The 23,820-nt window shown below is 42.1% G+C and overlaps 1 protein-coding gene across 1 annotated transcript in view; it reads right to left on the reverse strand.

The window, feature by feature from the left end:
• CNTNAP4 (contactin associated protein like 4) overlaps window positions 1–23,820 on the reverse strand; it is a 1,044,358-nt gene that overhangs the window by 207,602 nt on the left and 812,936 nt on the right. Inside the window, exon 15 of the mRNA XM_029616960.1 lies at window positions 5,769–5,925. Within this exon, the coding sequence (XP_029472820.1) occupies window positions 5,769–5,925 (157 nt within the window). The remainder of the gene's footprint in view (window positions 1–5,768; window positions 5,926–23,820) is intronic.

Raw genomic sequence — 23,820 nt, forward strand, 5'->3', positions numbered from 1 at the left:
TATGCCAGTGACAATGGGAAGTCCGGGAGGATTTATCAAAGTTTTATGAATTTTAGGAAGAATATAGAATGTGGGAATTATCGTAAAATCTGTTTGTAAAAAATTGGCCACAGGTATATCAAATTTTTTAGGCCATCAATCATGTGGCCATTGCTCTGTTTGTCCTCATGTTATTCCTACTTTCACTTTTGAACATCCCACCACTCATAAAAAATTCTATCTCAAATTTTCCACCACTTGCCAATCGCGGGGAGTAATTTACGTGATCTCTTTCCCTTGCCTCAAACTGTACGTGGGCAAACCCACCAGACAAGTTCGGACAAGAATTGTAGAACATCGTTCTAATATCTGTACTGGCCGCGAAACGGCGCCCCTGGTCACACATTGGCAATTGGCAGGGCATTCAGAAAATGATCTAAAATTTTTTGTAATTGACATGTTACTTCCACCACTTCGGGGTGGTAATTTTTCTGAGATGCTGATTCAAAAAGAACAAAAGTGGATTTTTAAATTAGATTGTATCCATCCTAAGGGATTAAATAATGAAATTGAGTGGCAATATTTCTTATAACCAGTTATACTATGTTCGGTTTCATTACTGTATTGTTTATCTGTTCTCTGATTGGTCAGATTCTCTCTGCTCTGATTGGTGTAAAAATCTCATGCCAAAACAGTCTGCTTTAAACGCCAAGTTCTATCAATCCCTCCCGCTCTCCTTGCCTTGTCAGCTGTATGAATTCCACTCTGCATTTAAAGGTATGCTTTATCGGCGTAAATATTGACATTATGTACCATCTCTCATGGTCTAGTCTCTACAAAAGTGTAATTTTTGTTTTTCTGTATTTCAGTTTCCTTCATTTATCCTGTCCCTCCCGATGCAGCCTTCAGGCGAAACACGGGGTTCGTCTCGGGGAACTCTAAAAAAGAACTATTTCAGTTTGGCATTTGAGCAATGGAGTTGCTGTATTGAAAATAAAACAAAATGATTTCTTTGCATGAATTCAAAGTTTGGACCTTTAAATTCTTTGCATTCCTTTGGCGTTTGACATTTATATATCTGGAGTGCAGTACTTTGCTCCGATTCCTTGTGATTTTGGATTTCTCCATTATTTTTCCTACCATCAAAATATGACTACCAGCCTGTAGTTTCTCCCCTCTTCTCTGCTTCTACTTTTGTGAAAAGGGACAACCATCATCCTTCTACAATCTATTGAATAAGTCTTTCAGAGTACCTGTCATCACCTCTCTGAGCTCCTTTAATATCCTAGGATGTATTTCATCAGGTCCCATGGCCTTGTCCACTTTCATTTTTGCTGGTTCCAGCCAGTTTCTTCTGTAAATGGGGTTGTGTTTACCTCACTCCCATCCATACCTTTGCCATTCAGCAATGGTCCTCCTCCAGGGTCTTCTTTTGTGAACACCAAACTAAAGTATTTGTTTAATATTTCAGATTTTTTTTCTCCTTGGTGGTCCAGCGGGGAGTCCGGGAGCCATCTCCTGCAGTCACACCCTCGGCTGCCGATATTCAAAATGGCACCAATAGCAATGGATGGCTGGCGCCATCTTGTGCTCCTACCATGTGACAGGGGCTGACCAATGGCACCAGTAGCCTCTGTGACATAGTAAGGGCAAATACTATTGGCACCATTTTGATTACTGGCAGCTGATGTCCCGAGTGCAGGAGGTCGCTCCCGGACCCCTGCTGGACCACCAGGGACTTTTGGCAAGCCATGTTGGGGTCAGGAGGGTCCCCCAAGACTTTCCAAAAGCCCCTGGTGGTTCAGCGGGGGTCCAGGAGTGATCTCCTGCACTTGGGCCATCGGCTAATGGCGCCATCTTGTGTTCCTACCATGTGACAGGGGCTGACCATTGGCACCAGTAGCCTCTGTGACATAGTAAGGGCAAAGGCTATCGGTGCCATTTTGAATACCGGCAACCGAGGGCATGAGTGCAGGAGATGGCTCCCGGACCCACCGCTGGACCACCAGGGAGTTTTGGTAAGTCTTGGGGGGGGGGGGGGGGTCAGGAGGGTGGGGGTTGTAGTTAATTCAATTTTAGCTGGGGAATGAATAAGAATTAATGCATGAATGTATCGGTGGCCCCCCTTGCTCAATGCAACATATCTGCCCCCCGACAAATACAAATCCCGAATGCAACGTATGGTGTCTCTCTGCACATCCCTAGTATTCAGCAGCTCTGCTGCACTGCGGAATATCCCGGTTAAGTTAACTGGATAGGTGTATCTGGCTAATTTAACTAGCCACTCAGCAGTTGAATATGGACTCCTTGAAATATAATAAAAAGAAAATTTAAAAAAAAATTAAAAATTATCCAATCAAAATATTCAATTAAATATATGCAGTCATAGTAACACCAGATAAATAATGAGCTCTGTTTTCAGCCACAGGTTGTACAGGTAATTTAACCAGATAAACTTACCTGGTTCACTTATACTGGATATTCAGCAGCAAACAAATACCTAGATTCATCATTCTGCTATATTATTTGCCTGCCGTGGGAAGGCCATGATGCACAGTATTGCATCCATAGTACCATGGGAAAAGGTGCTGTTATTTCCTGCAGTGCTGCCAGCAACAATGCGGAAAACATTATCACCAAAAGCACTACTGGACCATAACTCCACCCAAATCTCACCCATACTCCTCCTTTTCCCCTAATTTGCATGGCATCACTGTGATTCAGCCATTATGACATGTGGTAGGGTCTTATCACGTGTGATAAAGCCCTAATGTATGTGATATTGGCCCATCTCTCAACCTAGCTTGATGGACTCTACCTGGGTAACATCAAGCTAGGTTGAGAGAACATTGCACAAATCTCATCTTTGGGTGAGTTTCCTCACTCTGAACGTCATCAAATCTTCACAAGAGAGCACTGTTCTGTTTGTACGTCTCACTTTGAATGTCAAAGTGGCCCCTAACCCCTACACTAATACCTAAACCTCATCTCAAGTTACTAGGTGGACCTCCCATAGAGATATAAATACCTATCTAGTGTTAGGGCATTATGGCTAGGTGCTTTCTCTCTCTATCTCTCTCTCTCCCTCTCCCCCAGTGGTGGTAGGAGGGCCCTGATAGCTAGGTTAATATCCCACCCCAATATCCTCCCCCTTTTTCTCATTTGCATCGCACCATGCATTATGGTGCTTTTGCATGCGTTAAAGGCGTTTTTTGCATGCGAAAATGCCTTAACGCATGCAAAAACGCCATAATGCACTTTGATAAATGACCCCCTTAGCTGGAGAAATCTTTTGAATATGAACTTCAAATTGATTTATTTAAAATAAATTGAACATTGAGATTTTCAAACATTTGTACAGAAAATAAGTATTAAAAAGGCTAATAAAAAAAAATAATTGGACAGCCATCATAGGATACTATCTAAAAAAGTTGTTAACTTCCATTTTTCAAGGTCTTTTTGGGTAAGTGAACATGCATTTTCATAGCCCCTGATATTTAATGTAAGGTTTCTTTACCAAAAGGATTTAAACAAATATTCTGGGGGAGGTACAGAGAGATTAGTGAGTAGAGGTTTGGGTTGGTCTCCCCATATAGGTTCAGTAGATGCTGTGCTTCATCTTAGGGACTAATTTTCAAAGGCTGGTGCACATAAAAACCGGGAGATATGTGTGTGACCGGGCCAAGCACATACCACGAGGATTTTTAAAGGCCAGCGGACAGCTGTGTATCGCCTGCTATGCGCCGAAGAACCAGCTAAACTAAAAGGGTGGGCCAGGTTCGGAGTATGGGTAGGGTGTGGGCGAGGTGTGGGTGAGCCGGGACAGCACCGTGCCAAGATAGTACTGGCATGCACAACCTGCTGCTGCATGGCAGAGCAGGTAAGTATAGAAACAAACAAAAAAAAAACTAGTTAGAGGGGTTTTAGGAGTCGGGGAGGATAGGGGAAAAGGGAGGCAGGCTAGCTAGGGGGGTTAGGAAGTTGTCTACCAGTCCATTCCATTATTGGAACAGACTGGAGGGAAATGGGGAAAGGCCTAATCCATTGCCATGCACATCTTGCAAAATTCCCCCCCCCCCATTACGGCACTCACACACACATGCGCACGCCGATATAAAATCAGGCGCACATGTGTGCGTGGGTAGCAGATTTTAATAACATGCGCGCGTCGACGCACGTATGTTATAAAATCAAATCATCAATGTGTGCGCGCTGGGAACCGCATGCACATGGACGCCCGTGCATGGGTTTAAAAATGTACCTTTGTTTGTGGATTCTTAGTTCATTTTTTTCTGAGTTGTCCTACCATAGTACAGCCCTGTCTGTGCAGTCCCACTGTTTTTTTGGGGGAAAAGAACTCTGAGGATCTTCTTCACCAAGGGGCCAATATTCAGCAGCAGGGTGGCTAGTTAAGTTAGTCGGATATACCTATCTGGGCCTTTACTGAAAAAGTAAGGTCATACATTTATTAATTTCACCCTATAAATCAATTGGATTTAACATAAAAATCTGTAAAGAACTTTTCATCCATCATATCAACTATCAGTTACCACTTCATTTCCAGTGTGATTATTGCTGTTATAGACTGTTAGGGATTATCAGTGCTGTTTAGACAGAGGCTTAAGGGGCAGTGCAATTATTGAACAATGCAAAAGGGCCTTAAAATTAAGCTTTCCCCCACAGGGAGCCTGGGATATTATTGAACACCCAGATTTATTGAATACCTTGGAGAGCTTTGCAAATAGGGTCTGGACTTTTATTGTGTGACTTTTGGTCTATTATCCAGGTTTTCCCACTCAGGGATTACATTTACTTAATCAAATCTTGACCCAGGATCAAAATGGACACTCACATTACCACAAGTGTGCATGGGTCTTAGGATTCAGGAAGGCCCACAACCTCAGGAACAGGTTGGATGGAAGTGAAGAGGCTTTGCTGGTTAATTAGGCAGAAATATAGAAACTCGGGTAGGAGAGGGTGAACAGGAACAGAAAATGTGTTGGGAGGATGGGAGCACAGAGACTCTGAGGGGTTGAACAGGAGAGAAGAGACTCCACAGGCAGAAAAATATGAGCAAAAAATGATGGGGACCAAATGGAAGTGAAACGACAAGAGGGGGAACTGGGCAGGAGTCGCTCACAGACTGTGCTGTGAGTCTCTTGAACAACTGACTTTGAATCAAAGATGCAGTTTGATCAACTGTAGGCACACATTCATAGACTAAAAATTTGTACAGACTGCATCTCTATCATTCTGTTTTAATCTTTTTAGCAAATGGCATATGTGGTGATGCTAAATCTCATCCAGCAGACCAATCAGATTCAACTTCAGTCTTGCTTTCTGCAACGTTGAGAGGAAAACGAGGGCAAAGATGAAACCTTATAGGCTTTCATTGCAGGAATTGTTTTCTTTTCTTTTTCCTTTATTGTACAGAATCTAGCGTATTTGAGTTGTTATCACTCGTCAAGCCAGCAGGAAAAAAGAAACACATACTTCTCCCCTGAGTTGATCTCTAGAGTCATTCAGTAGACATATCTAAAGAGCAATACCTGTGGCTTACTCCCAGCCCTCCTTCTGGGAATGGGAGCACTGAATCTGCATGATCCTAGCACTGATTAGGGTCAAGTACAGGACCTGGGCCTAGCAGACTATCTGAAATCTCATCCAGCATTCTCCACAATTATATTGCTTTGAGACCTGAAAGAAAAGACATCTTGTAAATGTTAAAACCTTGGCATTTCCTTCTTTAATAGAAAAATACTGTAAACAAGCAAACCCTAGAAAATCACCATTCATTTCTGTCTGCGTCACAGTTGCAGTAATGTTGGCTATCAATGCAGTTCCCTTTCAGTCCACAGGTACATTTTTGGATGTCAGGTATGGAGCCTCCCCAGTAAGTCTGTGTTTCATTTGTTCTCCCAACCCACCAACTGAGTGGGATTTGATCTTAAAAAGAAAAAAAAAAAAGAAAGAAAAAAAGTACTTTAGTACCTGCTTCTTATGTCCTAAAATAATTCTGTATGTGGCACATTTTTAATTTAAGAAATACATCTTTAAAACAGGCAACTCAATTTTTCATTTTAATATTTTATTATAGGAGATTAAATGATTGTCATAGGCTTTTGCTTTTATTTGAAGAAAAGAGAACCAGTGGTCCCTAATTCATTGAGGCATGATATTAGAACCATTTATCTTCAGTAGTCCATTTATGTAATATCTGTTAAAACAGCAAATGAAAAAGAGATGCTGCCATACTAAAACCCATGGCAATTTATACTATAATACAAGGATCAATGGAGATCATGAAAATGCTATTATTCTGAGGAAGTGGAATGAGGATAAAAGGCTCAGCTCATCACTGAGAGAAATCTATAGTAACCAAATACAATTTTACTGTATACCAAGCATTTAGCATTCTTCTAAGCTCTGATATTTAGAAATTAGAATATTAAAATTTGAAAAGTCTATTCATAACTATGTATTTATACAGTACTTAGAGCTCCCCGAAATCTTTTTACAAGAATAAAAATGTCCTGATATGTCTGACAGAAACATTCCATTATTATATTGTGAAAGTGTAGATGACTGATTATATTAAAATGTTTATAGCTCACTTGAGGAAAAGAAGTCACTTCATATATCATATATTAACAATACTTGTTTGACTTCATCTTGCCATATTCTGAGGAACAGAATTTCTTGGACATATTCAAGATCCTATCGTATAACCTGATTCAGAGGCCGATATAGTAAAACATGGCCAAATTCACAAATGTGATTTCACATGCTAAAATTGCTGATAGTGTGAGTTGTTGCATTAATGCATGCTATTGATAACTTTAGCATATATAATTTAGCATTTGCTAATTTCTTCATGCTTGCTATGCAAAATAGGTAATATGCTGAATAATTATGCAAAGCAGCACATTACATATGTTCACAAAGCTAATTATTGATCAAAAAGGCAATTTCACAGGAAAATGCCTTTTTTGTGCAATAATTAGCTACACCTTGAGGAGATTTCATTAAGAGGTCACTATTCAAAAGACATAAACATATATCTTTAACTTGGGTGCCTATACTTTTGAATTTAAAAAATTTAATGGGCTCAGTGCCTACATTTAGGATTCTTAAACTACAAGGCCCCTAAATTAAGGAACTTAAAAATGGGAGGGGTCAAGGCAGGGGCAGAGCAGAAGAGCAAATTCAGATATCCAGCACTGTTATTCACATCTGATTCCCTAAATAAGGCACCTTAATTTAGATCATCCCAATAGCTGTACTAATTTTGGTGCTTCAAGTTCAGGTCCCTAAAGTTACATTTAGGCACCTGAATTCACTTTCAGCCATTTAAAAGAATGTATACAGACACTTTAATAAGGCCCCTAATTAAGGTGCCTTAAATTTGGTGCTGAGACCTGTTTGGAAAATCAGGCTTTAATTTTTTTTATTAGGTTAAAGTCTGCAAATTTTCATGAACTTTTAACACAATAAATTGTTGTGAATGTGATTTGTAAAGTATCTAAATGAGCTGTAAAGCAGGAAAAAGTTCATTGTTTCCTTCCCATTCCTGTAAAGCCATACATGGATGAGTACATCAGCCTCTGAATCTGATTGCAATCTTCCATAATATAGCAGTGGGGTAATTTTAGACCTATCAAAAGTTAATATCCCTTCAGAGAATCCCCTAAGCTATACTGAGTAGACAACAAAGTAGGGGTGTGCATTCGTTTTGAACTTAAATGTAAAACGCTACTTATTTTTTTTTTAACTTAAAAAAGTGATGAGGCGAAAACGATCGGATTTCCAACTTATTCAACATAGCTATGTTGAATAAGTTGGAAATCGCGATTGTTGATCCAAAATAAAAATTTAAACCCCTCACCTTCCTTAATCCCCCCCCAAAGACTTACCACAACTCCCTGGTGGTCCAGCGAGGAGTCAGGACGCCATTTCTGAACTCCTTTGCGAGGAGCACGTGTCGTCGGCGCCACGTCGGAGTGACGCGGCGTCACGTGATTCCCCGCGAGTTCGGTCCGGGACCCTCGTTCGACCCAAAAGGAACTTTTGGCCAGCTTGGGAGGGGTTTAAATTTTTATTTGCACATATGGACATAGACTCAACTTATGGAATTCTCCATATGTCCATATTGACCGCAAATGACCCCCCCCCTTTCGACTTATGGACTTATGAACATAAACTTTTGGTCTGCACATCCCTACAACAAAGTAACGATCATAACTGATTGTCATTTTTCAATATGAGAAAATAATTTTTGGTCAATGCATATAAATATAATGCATCACAGAACAATGGGCAGAAGCAAGATACCATACTGTTATCTGTACCAGCAAATATCACAGGACTGTATATTTACTGCATGGGATGGGAGACATTCAACATATGGAAATCACATTCCTGCTTCTCCATATTGCAATATATAGAGTATTACTCAATGCAGAAAATATCAGTCTACTCTCACGGTGATTAAACATGTCTTTCCCCTCTCAGGTTAGGATAGTGGAGAGAGGGTGGTATGGAACTTAAATGTACAGCAGCTATCGCCAGATCTGATTATAAGTGTATTAAAAATAAGGTTCCATCATCACATTGAAATGTAATTAAAATGATGTGTGACTTGGAGCATGTTAGTACATGCAAAAATTGGCACCAATCTATGTTTTGAAAATGTCAATTTTTCATTGAAATAATGAAATAATGTAAATTTCTATTATATTTAAAGAAAGGTTTCAAGAATATTTTGGTGGGAAATATCTTGACAATATTTCTCAATTTTTTAAATATAATCATGTATTTTATTTTGTAATGACAGGCCAGTCGCGGCAGCCACTCTGCAACCAGCCTTACACATCTCACGGATACACTCAACAACATGATCTCCATAGGTGCGAGCACATACTATCTGCTGCTATTTACCATCCCCGTGGTGGGAAATCTCGCTGCAGCGCTGATTAATGATGTCATCTCTGCTGGCCTTTTAAACGCTGACTGTTCTACTCCTTGATGCCTTCGCAACAGGTCTCCTGCTTCCTGCAGTACATTCCTCTCTGTTCCTGCTTCTTATCTTTTCTTGTTTTCCCTGGTTAGGTTTGTGTTTGCCTTGGTTGGTTCCCTGCTGTGTTGTCTTGCTCCTAATCCCCTTCACTGCTCCATTCCCTGCCTTGCTCTGAGCTCCATTCCAAAATGTGGGGGTTTTGTCTGTGCTCTCCCCTTGGCTTGATTCTTCTGCTTTTGACCTCAGATTGGACCTGCACTTCTCCTTCTCTCAGCCTGCCTTAATCTCGGACTGGACCTGTACATCATCTTACTTTCAGCCCACTAAGACCTTGGATCAGACCTTTACTTCATTTTTCTCAGCCACTGTCCTAGCCATGCACATTCGCCTTCAGATTATTTCAATAAATTCCTACTGGCTATCAGAACCTGCAGTTTATCCCAAGAGGGAGGTGGTTGGATAGACAGAAGACCTACTCCCATATCTTGACTCATTCTGTTATATCTGTGGACCCTTGGGCTAAGGTGAGATTGGCTCTTCCTGCAGGGAGGAGCCCTGCAAGTTCTCACTGCCAGCAGGTGGACCCAGGTGAAATAGAGACTGGTCAGGAGCTGCACCTTTACAAGCTCATGTTCCACTCAGGTTAAACCTTTTGGTGACAGGACTGGGAGGATTTAGATGAAGGTCTTTGCTGAAGACTAAGGACGTGGTCCAAGGGCAGACTATGCTCAGAGACAGGCGATAGTCAGGAGTATTGAGAGTCCAGGTAAGGGTCAAAACCAGGTATGCATCCAAGGTAGTGGAAGAGGGATGGATAGGGTGGAGGCAGGTTTGGCAGGCAAGGGAGTAACAGGCTGGGCAGAGGAAGCCAGGAGTAAGCAACACACATTACTGGACATAGCTGGACCTGTTGCTGAGACAGGATGCATCGGGGGAGCGACTCTTAAATAGGGCAATGCTGTGACATCATCAGTAGGGGCAGCGGGGACTTTCCCACCATGGCCCCTTTAAGAAGTCTGACATCAGGTGCTTATGTGCCTAAGGGGAGCTGGGAGGAGCAGGAACCAGCAGCATTATGCTGCACAGTGATCGGCAGCACCCTTCTGCACCAAAGACAGCAGCCAGCCAGCTTGTGCTAGCCGAGAAGGTAAGAATGGCGGCTCTGAGGGGCAGCCCACAAGCCATCAAATATAACAGTATCCCCCCTCTTAAGCCCCCTTCTATGAGACTTGGGTTGAGTTTCTTAGCGGTACCACTGATGGAAGTCTTTCAAGAGAATGGTGTCCAATATTTTGGATGATGGCTCTCATGAGTTTTCCTTTGAACGATAGTTTTCCAGGAGATCAGGTAATCAAGACATTTGTCTTTCTGGTAGGAGTCCAGTAATTCAGGACTTTATTTAACATGTCTTTCTCTGAGGCAACCTCCTGGGGTTTAGGTGATACTGTGGAGCACCAGGAAAGTATCAATGGCTTGAGTAATGAAACATGGAACACATTGCAAATCTTTAAAGTTGGAGGTAGCTTCAGCTGATAAGTGACAGACCCACTTGTTGTAATACTGAGAATGGTCCAATGAAGTGCAGTGTTAATCACAATGAGAGGAACCAAAGGCATAATTATCTGGTGCTTATCCAAATTTTCTCACCTGTCTTGAATTTGGGAGCTGGTCTCCTTCTAGCATCAGTAGTTTTCTTATCTCTTGCAGTGGCCTTTTCAATTGTAGGTTGATTTTCTCTCATAGGCTATGTAATAGGGATGTGAATCGTTTTTTAACGATTTAAATTATCGTCCGATAATTTTAAAATTGTCATTAATCGGTAAGGGACTTGATACAATAGGAATTCCCTCGATTTATCGTGAAAAATCGTTATATCGAGTATGGGAATTGTTTGGGGGGAGGGCGGGAAAACCGGCACACCAAAACAACCCCTAAACCCACCCCGACCCTTTCAAACCAATCCTTTACCCTCCCCCACCCTCCCGAACCCCCCCAAAATGTTAAATTACCTGGTGATCCAGTGGGGGGGGTTCCCGGCGCGATCTCCCGCTCTCGGGCCATCGGCGCCATTTTGGCTACCACTGATAAAAATGGCGCTGATGGCCCGATAAAATAAAAACCACCCCGACCCTTTACAAATTACCCCTTTGCTTCTCCCACCCTCCCGACCCCCCCAAAAACCTTTTACATGTACCTGGTGGTCTAGCGGGGGGTCCGGGAACCATCCCTTCAATCATACCCTCGGTGCCGGTGCCGGTGCTGGACTGGTTTTAAAATGGCGCCGATCGCCTTTGCCCTCACTTTACAGGGAGCGACGGTCGCTCCCTGTGACAAAGTGAGGGCAAAGGTGATCGGCGCCATTTTGAAACCAGTCCAGCACCGAGGGTATGATTGAAGGGATGGCTCCCGGACCCCCCGCTAGACCACCAGTTAGTAATCTGTAAACTATCATTACAATCATCTACAGTACCTGAATAGTATAATGTGGCCAATGTAATGCTGGTTTTTAAAAAAGTTTCCAGGGATGATCTGGGAAATTACAGACTGCTGATCGTGATGTCACTGCCAGAAAAATGGTTGAAACTATGCTAAAGAACAAAATTACTGAACATATAGATAGACATAGCTTAATGGGGCAAAGTCAACAAGGATTTAGCCAAGGAAAGTCTTTCCTTACTTATCTCTACATTATTTTTGAAGGTGTGAATAAATATTTGGATAAGGGTGAGCCATAGGGGTGTGCATTCGTTTCTAACGTATTGGTAATCCGCAACGTATAGGGCCATATTTGTTGTATTCGTGGGGAAGTGAAACGTATCATGATTCCCCACGAATACAGCGAATCTTCGCCGAATTATTTGTCCGACTAAAGGAGCAAATTTAAACAAACACCCCACCATCCTGACCCGCCCAAGACTTACCAAAACTCCCTGGTGTTCCAGCGGGGGGTCTGGGAGCCATCTCCTGCACTCATGCCCTCGGCTGCCGGTATGCAAAATGGTGCCAATAGCCTTTGACCTTACTATGGCACAGGGGCTACCAGTGCCATTGGTCAGCCCCTGTCACATGGTAGGAGCAATGGATGGCCAGTGCCATTGGTTGGCCCCTGTGACATAGTGAGGGCAAAGGCTATCGGTACCATTTTGAATACTGGTAGCCAATGGCGCGAGTATAGGAGGTCACTCCCGGACCCCCGCTGGACCACCAGGGAGTTTTGGTAAGTCTTGGGGGGGTCAGGAGGGTGGGGGGTTGTAGTGATTTTGATTTTAGCTGGGAAACGAATAAGAATGAATGCATGAACGTATCGGGGGCCCCCCTTGCCTAATGCAACGTATCTGCCCCCCGATGAATATGAATCCTGAATGCAACATATGGCATCCCTCTGCACATCCCTAGTGAGCCAGTTGATATCGTATATCTGGATTTTCAGAAAGTGTTTGATAAAATACCTCATGAGAGGCTCTTCACAAAATTGAAAATTCATGTGATAGGAGGCAATTTTCTGTTGTGGACTGAGAACTGGCTAAAAGATAGAAAATAGAATAGAGCTAAATAGTCAATTTTTCTCAATGGAGAAAGGTGAATAGTGGAGTGCCTCAAGAATCTGTACTAGGACCACTGCTTTTCAACATATTCATAAATGACCTAGAGATGGGAAAAATCAGTGAGAAGATCAAATTTGCTGGTTATTCAAAATTAATCAAGTTGTTAAATCACAAGAGGATTGTGCAAAATTGCAAGAGAATCTTGCAAGCCTGGGAAACAGGGCATCCAAATGGCAGATAACATTAGATGTGGACAAATGCAAAGTGATGCATGTAGGGAAGGACAGGGGCCGGCCAATGGCACGGATACCCTGTCACATGGTAAGGGCAAAGGCCATCGGCACCATTTTTATTAGTGGCAGCTGATGGCCCGAGAGCGGGAGATTGCTCTCGGGACCCCCACTGGACCACCAGGTACCTGTAAAATGTTTTTGGGAGGGTCGGGTGGGTGGGGGAAGCTAAGGGATTAGTTTTAAAGGGTTGGGGTGGGTTTTTTGTTTATCGGCTCGGGCGCAGCTGATAAACAAAACCGCGATCGAGCCGGACGAAAAAAAAAACACGATGTGAATCGGAACAGGAATCCAAACTGATTCTGGTTCCGATTCACATCTCTAGTAACAGGCAACCACAGAGCATGACACTATCATCCTGCCACTCCCATGGAAGCTAAGAGAGTTCAAGTAGAGCTAAGTTTATTATAAGAACATAAGATTTTCTATATTGGTATATCATAGGTATGGCAGGTAGACATATTAATAGCATTATCCCCAAGGTTGTATATCAGGCAAAAGACAGCTAAGCAGAGTGGTAGCAGGACCTGGGGCATGGCAGATAGGCATAGCAGCAGGAAGACCTCTAACATGGAGTGTACTTATAGTAAACCCTTGTCCTGTGGTGTGGTTGATGCAGCCTAGTAGGTAAACCTGCTAGGCCCATGCTGACAGCTGGAGGATGTGCCCTAGACTGAGACGGAGCTGGACCATCACCTGTACCAGCCCTGTTGTCTGCAGGTTGAATCTCTGCATTCTAGGGGCCAGCAGGACTTTGGCGACATTCCCAAAGGGCAGTAGTGAACACCCAGTTAAGGGCCAGGCTGAGATCAAGGTAGGCAGCTTACAAGATGTACACAAGTTCTAGGCAGAGATCAGTGGCAGGCAGCAGGCAAGAAAGTAGTCTGGGTCTGTAGCAGAGGTCAATACCTGGCAGGTAAGGGAAGGAAGGAATGAAGTAAGGCTGGAGACAGGGCAAGGCAAGATGGACTGGAAGGGCAGAGAAGGCTGTATAATGCAAACTAGGCTGGATGAGGCAATGAAGGTTGGATCAGGAACAAAGCTGGAGCAAGGCAGGATTAGGAATGCTAAAGAAGCCAGTGAAGGAGATGTAATGGCGGCGTCCTAGCCGTAAATTAGGGACAAGCAGCATCTGTGGCAGTCGGAGGTGAGTGGGACTAGTCACAGGACCATCCTGTTACTGGTCAACCATTATAGTACCCCCACCTTCTAAGTCCCCTCCCCAGGTTCCAAGGTTTAGAGTTCTGGGGAAAGCATGGATGAAAGTCCTCTGGGAGGCTTGAAGATTGGATGCAGGTTCCCAAGAATTTTCCTTGGGACCGAAACCTTTCCAAGAAATAAGGTATTCCAGCTGGTTTCAGTGCCTTCTGGAGTCTAGGATGTCCTAAATCTAGAACTCACTATCCATTTCAGATATAATTTCTGTTGGAGTGGGGGGATGATGAGAAGGTCATAACAGAAGCAAAGGTTTCAGGATGTAAACATGGAATGCATTATGGATCTTCAGTGTGGGTGGGAGATTTAGCTGATAAGGAACTGCCCCAATTTGCCAAAGGATGGAAAATGATCCAAAGAACTTAGGCACAAACTTAGCTGAGGGCATACTGAGTTGCAAGTTTAAGATGCTTAGCCACACCAAGTCCCCAGGCTTGAATTGTGGTGCTAGGTGGCACCTCTTGTTGGTTCCCTTTTTGAATCATTGAGCAGTTGTGGTGAGAAGTTGATGTGCTCTCTGCCAAAGGTCTTTAGGATAAAAACTCATGGTATTGGATGCAGGAAAGGAGAGAGAGAGCAGAATCGGGAGTGTCACCCTCAAGTGTCAGCCGAAGACTAGCTGGAATCCAGAACAGCTCCCCACATGGCTGCTGTGACAGAACTTCACCCATGGGAGGAGAGAGGCCCAGTTGTTTTGGTGCTCATTAAAAATATGCTCTCAGAAAGTTTTTGAGGATCTGGTTGACCTTTTCCATTTGCCATGGCTTTGCAGTTGGCATGCAGATGTGAAGTCCAGCGTGATTTCAAATTTCTTACAAAGACTCTCAGAAAACTGGACATGAACTCAAATCCTCAGACCAAGATGAAATTGGGAAAAAAGTCCATGTAGATGGAAGATATGTTGTTCAAAGAGGTTGGCCAACTTGGTTGTGGAGAGGAGACTAGGAAGTAGTGTGAAGTAAGCCATCTTAGAAAAGAGATCTTTAAAATCATGAGAGGTCTTGAATGAGTAGATGTGAATTGGTTATTTACACTTTCTGATAATAGAAGGACTAGGGGCACTCCATGAAGTTAGCAAGTAGCCCATTTAAGACTAATCGGAGAAAATTATTTTTCACTCAACGCACAATTAAGCTCTGGAATTTGTTGCCAGAGGATGTGGTTAGTACAGTTAGTGTAGCTGGGTTCAAAAAAGGTTTGGATAAGTTCTTGGAGAAGTCCATTAACTGCTATTAATCAAGTTGACAGGGAATGCCTTCTGCTATTACTGCCATCAGTAGCATGGCTTCTTCTTGGTGTTTGGGTACTTGCCAGGTTCTTGTGGCCTGGTTTGTCCTCTATTGGAAACAGGATGCTGGGCTTGATGGACCCTTGGTCTGACCCAGCATGGCAATTTCTTATGTTCTTATATAGTGGTATGGCCATTAAAGATTGAAAGGTCAGTGTAAAGTCAGTGTCCAGGGCTCCTTGGGGAGCTGGCAATGGCTGAACCAGCCTTTGGGCAAGCAAGAGAGTTCTTATACCTTACACATGTTGGAAAGGATTCCAAAGAGAGTTTCACATCTTGCTTCATTTGAAGCCACCAATAATGGCTGAGGATTATTTCCATAGTTCTGGTGATCCCAGGTTGTTCTGCCTGGTGGGAGTCATATGCGCATTTGAGAACCTTTTCCCTGAGTTGCTTGGGAACTAAGGTTTTCTCAGTTGTCACTGGAATTGCAGAAGCAGCCACAATCCTTGTGGGTTATATTATGTGGCGAGGGGATTCCAGAGTATCTTCAGTCTCAAATGACCAGAAAGGGCATTGGCCCATTGATTCTTCTCCATGGGACGATAGTGTAGTTCGAAGTCAAAGCGGTTGAAGAACAGTGAGCACTGAGCTTGTCAGGGATTTAGCTACTGGCCCTGTGGGAGTTATTCCAAGTTCTTGTGGTCCATATTAATGGTAATTGGGTGCCTAGCCCCCTCTAACAGATGGTGTCACTCCTACTACTCAAACTTAATAGCTAGGAGTTCACAATCCTCAATTGTATAGTTTTCTTCAGCAGAAGAGAATGTTTTGGAGAAGTAGAAACATGGCAAGAGAGTCCCTTGGTCATTATGTTGAGTGAAGATTGTCCCTACTCCAATGGCAGATGAAGGATTTTGATGGGTCCATGTGGTGAAGACAGGTTTCTGGAGGAATTCCTATTTAAGCTGGGTAAAAGCCTGGATGGCATCTTCCTGCCAGGGTCTGACATCAACACCCTTCTTCATAAAGGCTGTGAGGGGGGCCACTGGTAAGGAGTACCCAGGTATGAATTGCCTGTAGTAATTTGCAAAGCCCAGGAATACTTTGAGTCTAACAGGATAGGACCAATCCAAAATGGCCTTCTGCTTTTCAGGTTCCAATCAGAACTCATGCTGAGAAATCATGTAACCCAGGAAGGGTGATTCTGCCTCTTCAAATGTGTATTTTTTAAGTTTGGCATACAAATGGTGCTCCTGAAGTCTCTGCATGATTTGCTTTAGGTGCTCATGGTGCTGTGCCAAGGATCATGAAAAGATGAGAATATGATCTAAATATACTACCACATGTGTGTACAGCAGATTCTGGAATATCTCGTTGACCATGTGTTGGAAGATGGCAGATGCATTACATAGTCCAAGCAGCATAACCAAGTTTGCATAATAGCTATCCCTGTTAAAGGGTGTCTTCCCTTTGTCATCTTCTCGTATCCATTTCAGACTATAGGCCCCATGGAGATTGAACTTCATGAAGACTTGTGCTTCTTGAAGGCAATCGAACAGCTCGGTGATGAGGGGTCATCCTACAACCTGCCAACCATTATACTGGGACATGGAAGTTAGGTAGTGTGGTAGCTATAAGACCACAAAGGTTGTATTTCAGAGGCTTGACAGGTAGGCCTAGTGACAGTAGGACTATTATGGTGGTATATGAGGGGCATGGTATATAGGCAGAGAAGCAGAAAAACCACTAAGGTGGTATATCAAGGGCATGGCTGATGGACAAAGTAGCATCAAGACCCCTTATTTGATACATCTGGAGCTTGGCAGGTAGGCAGAGCAGTTATAGGAAGACAACCAAGAAGGTATATAAGGGGCATGAGAGATAGGCAGAGTGGCAGCAAGAATTTAAAGGTGTTTGTCACTCACATGGCAATTCTGTAAACCTAAGTAAAGGTAGATTGATTTTCAGAAAGATAAGCTTTTCCAACAACTCTGGCACAAGCCTTCAGTGATAACGGCTCATGATTTTTCCTACCATTGAGATGACAGGTTCACAGGGCACGCAAGTTGGCGGGCAGAAAAGTTAGTGCTGAGTTACCTTGGTTACCTCTGGTCAGACTATGGACTTGTGTGCGCAATATGCCAGCATATCTGTGTCCATGTTGTCAATGGAATCTGCGAAATAGTGTGTCACAGAAATTTGTTTAGGGGTCTCCTTTGATGGAGTGGATCAAGGGTCTCTGTTTCCAGCTGCTATGCCTATGTCCTGTGAAAGGAGAGATTTTTTTTAAGGGCAACATGTTTTTGGCTTATTGAGGTGAGGAAGGACATGGTGTTGACAGGATGCTGCTCATAGGGATGTGCAGCAGGGAGAGATTCGTCCCATTTGGTATTCGTATTCGTCGGGACCCAAATCCATTGCATCCATTCTTGGGGGACCCCAATCCGTTCATTAGTAACATATGTATTCGTTTCCCCCCCAAAAAAAACATCCCAACCCTTTAAATTTAATTTACTATAACCCCCACCCTCCTGACCCCCTCAAGACTTGCCAAAAGTCCCTGGTGATCCAGTAGGGGTCCTGGAATGATCTCCTGCACTCGGGCTGTCAGCTGCCGGTATTCAAAATGGCACCAATAGCCTTTGCCCTTACTAAGTCACAGGGGCTACCGGTGCCATTGGTCGGCCCCTGTCACATGGTAGGAGCAATGGAGTGCAAAGGTTATTAGTGCCATTTTGAATACCGGCACCCTCCTGACCTCCCCAAGATTTGCCAAAAGTCCCTGGTGGTCCAGCAGGTGTCCTGGAGCGATCTCCTGCAATCGGGCCGTCGGCTGCCAGTATTCAAAATGGCGCCGATAGCCTTTGCCCTTACTAAGTCACAGGGGCCATCGGCGCCATTTTGAATACCGGCAGCCAACGGTCCGAGTGCAGGAGATCGCTCCAGGGCCTCTGCTGAACCACCAGGGACTTTTGGCAAGCCTTGTGGGAGTCAGGAGAGTGGGGGTTTATTCGTTAGTGATACGTTGTATTTGTGGGGGTTTGCCATACGTTTCCTGACCCCCATGAATACAACAAATATGGCATATACATTGCGGATTGCCAATATGTTGCAAATGAATGTACACCCCTAGCTGCTCATGCTTGCACTAATCTATGAGGTGGCCGCTGTCTTGTGCTACATTCCCACTGTGCCTTTGCCTGTTGTGCTCCTGTTCACATACTTTAGCTATCAGCATCTCCTTGATTAAAATGAGAAGCTGGAACTGGAAAGTAAGACTCGCTTTCACTCATGGATCACAAAGCATAGAAAGCATATATGTTAGGGCTGTGCATTCATTTTAAATGAATAAGCAAAATGTAACAAATGAGGGCATTTTCAGTTTGCATAAAGGAAACAAAACTAAAATTAGCCCCAGACAAAAATGCCCCGAAATATTGGGGTATTTTCAATTTCGTGCATTTAAAAAGAAAAAAATGAGCCTCCAGTGGAACAAGGCTTCTCTGACAAGCCCTGCCATTTCTGCTGCTCTGCTTCTGCCTCATCTAACATCGGAGGAGATAAATAACAACCTACAGGGACTTGCTGTTTCACCTGCTCTGCTAGGTCTCGGTTAGTGTGCCGCGCTTGTTCCCGCCCCCCCCCCCCCCCCCCGATTTAAGCTCCGCCCATGGGCGTCATCACAAAGAGCCCGGTGGGGGCCATAAAGGGCAGGCCCCAGGACCAAGCGTTGTGCACCGGCATCACGCAATGAAGGAACAAGACAAAGGGGCATGCCCTTTTGTGTGCCCCTTCGTGTAGCCCCAATTATAACTTATAACATTGTTAGTTACAAATCCCAGCATTACTTGTTTCTCAGTGACCAACTGATTTAATATGGCGTAATGATACAATATACATCCCCAGAATATCCCCATTTGCATCAATCAAGGTAAAAACAGAGGACTCCATTCAATATTGCTAACAGTAGAACAAAATATTTAAAAAAAACTGTGCCTAAACCATACACTGCTTAGTATACCATGTAATAACAAAACCACTGTTACAAACTGTCTATGTCTAGTGTTTTTTCTAATTAATAAACAAGTTATTAGTAAAAAAAACTGCTTTAATAACTGATCTATTGCATGACAAAAAACCAGACTTCCTTGCTGTGACTGAAACTTGGCTAAAACCTACAAACAATGTAATAATCAATCAATTAGTTAATTCAAATTATGATGTTTTTGCAATCACAAGACTACACCGTAGAGGAGGTAGTTTAATGTTAATAAAACGGAAAAAATTCAAAATGAAAATTGTTCCAACAGAACTTCCTCAATCATATGAGTTAGCCCTTTTTGAATCTGAGCAAATGCAGCTTTGCTTACAATATTGTCCTCCTGGCCTTTTAGAATATAATATTTCCCCACTGATTGAATTTTTCACAGTATCTTTAAATCCCAGTAAACCCTCATTGATATTAGGTGATTTTAATCTACATATGGATGATTTACCTTTAGATAATTCAGGTTCAATTTTAGTTGATACTTTATCAGCCCTTGGCTATAGTCTTATTTCTCAGGCCCCCTCACATAAGGCAGGCCATACACTTGATTTAATTTTCTCTAATCATAAACTTTGCAAACATGTTTCAACTAATGTTACTCCTGTGCCGTGGTCAGACCATTTTTTAATCCATAGTGAGGGAGAGGTTAATTTTTCAAACAAACTAACTAATGAAGATCCTATTTATATTACTATCCAACCCTACCCTACAATGGATGATTTAATCAAAGAATTTCATTCTATTAAGGATAATATTAGGGCCAATAATTATTCTGATAGTACTTCTGACTGGTTATCTGAATGCTCAAACATCGCAAAAAAATGTTGTCCAACAAAGACTAAAAAAATGAACCCAAAACAAAGCTTAAACCCATGGTATAATTCAGGGTTAAAAAAACAAAAGCAAGCTTTAAAAAAACACTAATTAAATTGGAGAAGAAATAAAACGATTCAATTATTAGGTATTTTCTGACCAGCTTTGCATTGTTACAAAAAAAATATAGAACAGGCAAAAAAGGAATTAAAAAAAATGCAGCAATCCTTATACAACCTCAAGCAATTATTTGCTATTGTTAAAAATTTAACTAAAGGTTCGATGAGCATAGACCAGGGGCCACCAGAACAGAAATGTAATGAGATCGCCTTATTCTTTAAACAGAAAATTGACACCTTAAATTCTAATATTATATTAGACTCAAATCAAGTGGTTAAGATGCCCACTAAACCAGATATATGTTGGAATACTTTTGAACCAACTTCTTCTTTAGAAACTGAATCTCTTATTAGGAAATTGAACCCTGCGAAACATCCACTAGATCCCATTCAAGTCCCTTCCCTTAAACTTGTTGCTGATATTATAGCACCTTTAGTAATGAATATTGTTAATTTATCAATAAAAGAAGGTATATTCCCAGATATTTTAAAAAAATGCTATAATAAAACCCACTTAAAAAAACAAATCTAGATAATACACATTGAAGAATTTTAGGCCCATTTCCAATTTGTCTTTTTTAGCAAAACTTTTAGAAAAGGCGATACAAAAACAGCTTGATTCCTTTTCAGAATCCAATAACATTTTACTGCCTAACCAGTTTGGTTTTAGAAAGAATTTTAATACTGAGTCTCTTTTAATCACATTCATGGATATTGTTTTAAGAGGTTTTGATATAGGTCAAAGTTACTTTTTAGTGCTGTTAGATCTCTCTTCAGCTTTCGATTCAGTGGATCACGAAATTTTACTTTATTTATTAGAAATAGGCATCACGGATATACCACTGAAATGGTTTAAATCTTTTTAACAAATCGTTTTTTTCAAGTTAATATTAAAAATTCTATGTCTAATAAAATACCCCTCCAAACAGGAGTACCCCAAAGCTCAACTCTGTCTGCTATGCTTTTTAATATTTATGTTTTACCAATTCATCATTTTCTTAATGGACTAGGTGTAACATTTTTTGTTTATGCAGACGATATACAATTTTTAGTCCCTATTGAAAATTCTGTAGAGCATACCCTAGATGTTATTAAAATTTATATAACAGCTATAAAAATATTATTACAACAATTGAGGTTAATCTTAAAAATGAACAAAGCAGAACTGGTGCTATTTGAGTGAAAATGTAGTTATAATACATTACCTGACCTGTTACTAGATGATAATGTTAGAATAAAACCCTTTTTTTTTACTAGGGATCTAGGGGTCATATTAGACACAGAATTCTCTATGAAGAAACATATAGCTAATAAATTAAGAGATGGATACTTTAAATTACCGTACTAATGTTAAGAAAGCTCAAACCATTTTTAGAACAATGTGATTTTAGAACTGTATTACAATCTCTGATTTTTGCCAATATTGATTATTGCAACGCCCTGCTTTTGGGACTTCCAGCATCTACCATTAGACCGCTTCAGGTGTTGCAAAACGCAGCCGCGAGAATACTAACTGGTAAACGGAAATATGACCATATAACCCCCACCCTCATCTCCCTACATTGGTTACGGTACATTATCAGATTAAATACAAAACAGTATGTATTATCCATAATATTATTTATGGAGAGAGTACAGAATGGCTGAATACATCCATACGACTGCATGCTCCTCAAAAAAACTTGAGATCAGCCAATAAAGGACTTTTATCAGTTCCGACTATCAAATCTGCAAAGCTTTCTCAAGTAAGAGAACGTATAATATCAATCGCAGGAACAAAAGTGTGGAATACACTACCCACTCATTTGAGATTATAAGCGGACAAAAAGAAATTTAAAGCGGAACTGAAAACATGGTTGCTTAAATGTGCCTACACAGAGGCTGTAGTAACGTAAGGGCTAATCCTTTCTGTTCTTTTTATTTAACTAATATTAATTTATTTTATTATAATATTTGTGGGTTTTTAGGAATTCTTAACATTTGTTCTTATTGAATTTTAATTTAGGTTGATGTTTTTAAATATAGTTTTTTGTATGTATTTTTAACAGTTAACTTATACTTTCTGTGCTTCATCTTTTAGTATTATTAGCTGTTATCTCTTTTTATGAATTTATTGTATTTTCCTTTAATATAATTGTACACCATTGTGAAGGCCTTGCTGAAGTAACGGTATAGAAAAGCAATAAACTATAAACCATAAACCTATCCCTGTCTCCTGAGGTCATGCCTGAGGCAGGGTTCCATCCTGGACACCTGGTTCTGGCACTGGGGCCTGGCCAAGGCCAGGTCCCATTGCCAAGACTCTATTTGGGGCCTATGCTAATACCCAAGTATAGTCTTAGGCATAGACTTGAAGCCGAGACCTGGACCAAAACTGGGTCCCTTTGCCACTGCCTAGTTCTGGGCTTGACGTTGGGGCCCAACCATGGCTGGGTCCATTACTGAAGCCTGGCCTTTGGCTTAGGGCTAGGCCCTAAGCCAGAGACCAGAATGAGGCTGGATTCTCTCACAGAAGTCCAGGTCTAGATTGAACATCAGTCCCTGCCTTAGACAGGGCCCTCTAGTATGCTGTCAGGGAGAGATAATCATGCATAGCATTAATGGAGTAGTTCAGATATCGCAGTTGAAATGCAAGCTACTCCCCTCTTGCTTAGTCAGCTACACCTGCATGCAACTATGGCACTGATAATATAGGATGGGGATGACTTTCCTTCTAAATGCAGTCCTGTATAGTACTCTGTATTTGTGGGCTATCGCATGCAGCAGATGCTTAAAGCCCATGTTGTCCACAACCGTCAGGGTTTGGTTATCAAAGGACAATCATTTACCCGATACTCTTCGTTATTACTTTAGAATATAAAGTTTAGAAGATGCCTGTTCCTTGCCCCAGGATTGTGCTATGGAACAACACCCCATTTCCTCTATGGTAGAGTTACTGCTGAAGTACTGTCACCCTCCCCTGATGCCAGTGCTAGCAGGTGCTATTTCAGCAGGTGATGCTGCACACCGTTTGTCAAATGCCCCATTTTCTTCCCTTGACTGATATCTTTACTGCAGTGAATAAACTGAGCAAAATGCCTCCTGACCACAGATGTCTTCTGCAACTTTTTCTCTATATCCTTGGGGGCTGATGCTGGCACTAAAGGTTGAGGGTAGACCCTGAGGAAAAATGCTCTCAACATGAGTTGTCTGCTTTTGCTGGGTGTTGCTCTCATCGCCATCAGTATCATCATCATCTGCCTCTCCAATCACCATACTACAAGCTAAGTGGTAGATTTTAAAAGAAGCCCGCATGGCCTACATGTGCGCTTGCGCTACCCGGTGCGTGCACATGTATGTCTGATTTTATAACATACGCGCGCAGTTCTCTTTAAGGGCAATAGCTGCTATATTTGTGATAAATTCCACAAACCCCTGAGAAAAGTCATAAGACTCCACTAATACTTGTGCTACAGATTAAGGGGTAGATTTTCAGACATACGCACGGGCGTAGATTTGTTCGCACAACCCGGCATGAACAAATCTATGCCCAATTTTATAACATGGGCGCGCAGCCACACACAT

The sequence above is a fragment of the Rhinatrema bivittatum genome, chromosome 1 (genome assembly GCF_901001135.1).
Source record: "Rhinatrema bivittatum chromosome 1, aRhiBiv1.1, whole genome shotgun sequence".
Classification (NCBI taxonomy): domain Eukaryota; kingdom Metazoa; phylum Chordata; class Amphibia; order Gymnophiona; family Rhinatrematidae; genus Rhinatrema; species Rhinatrema bivittatum.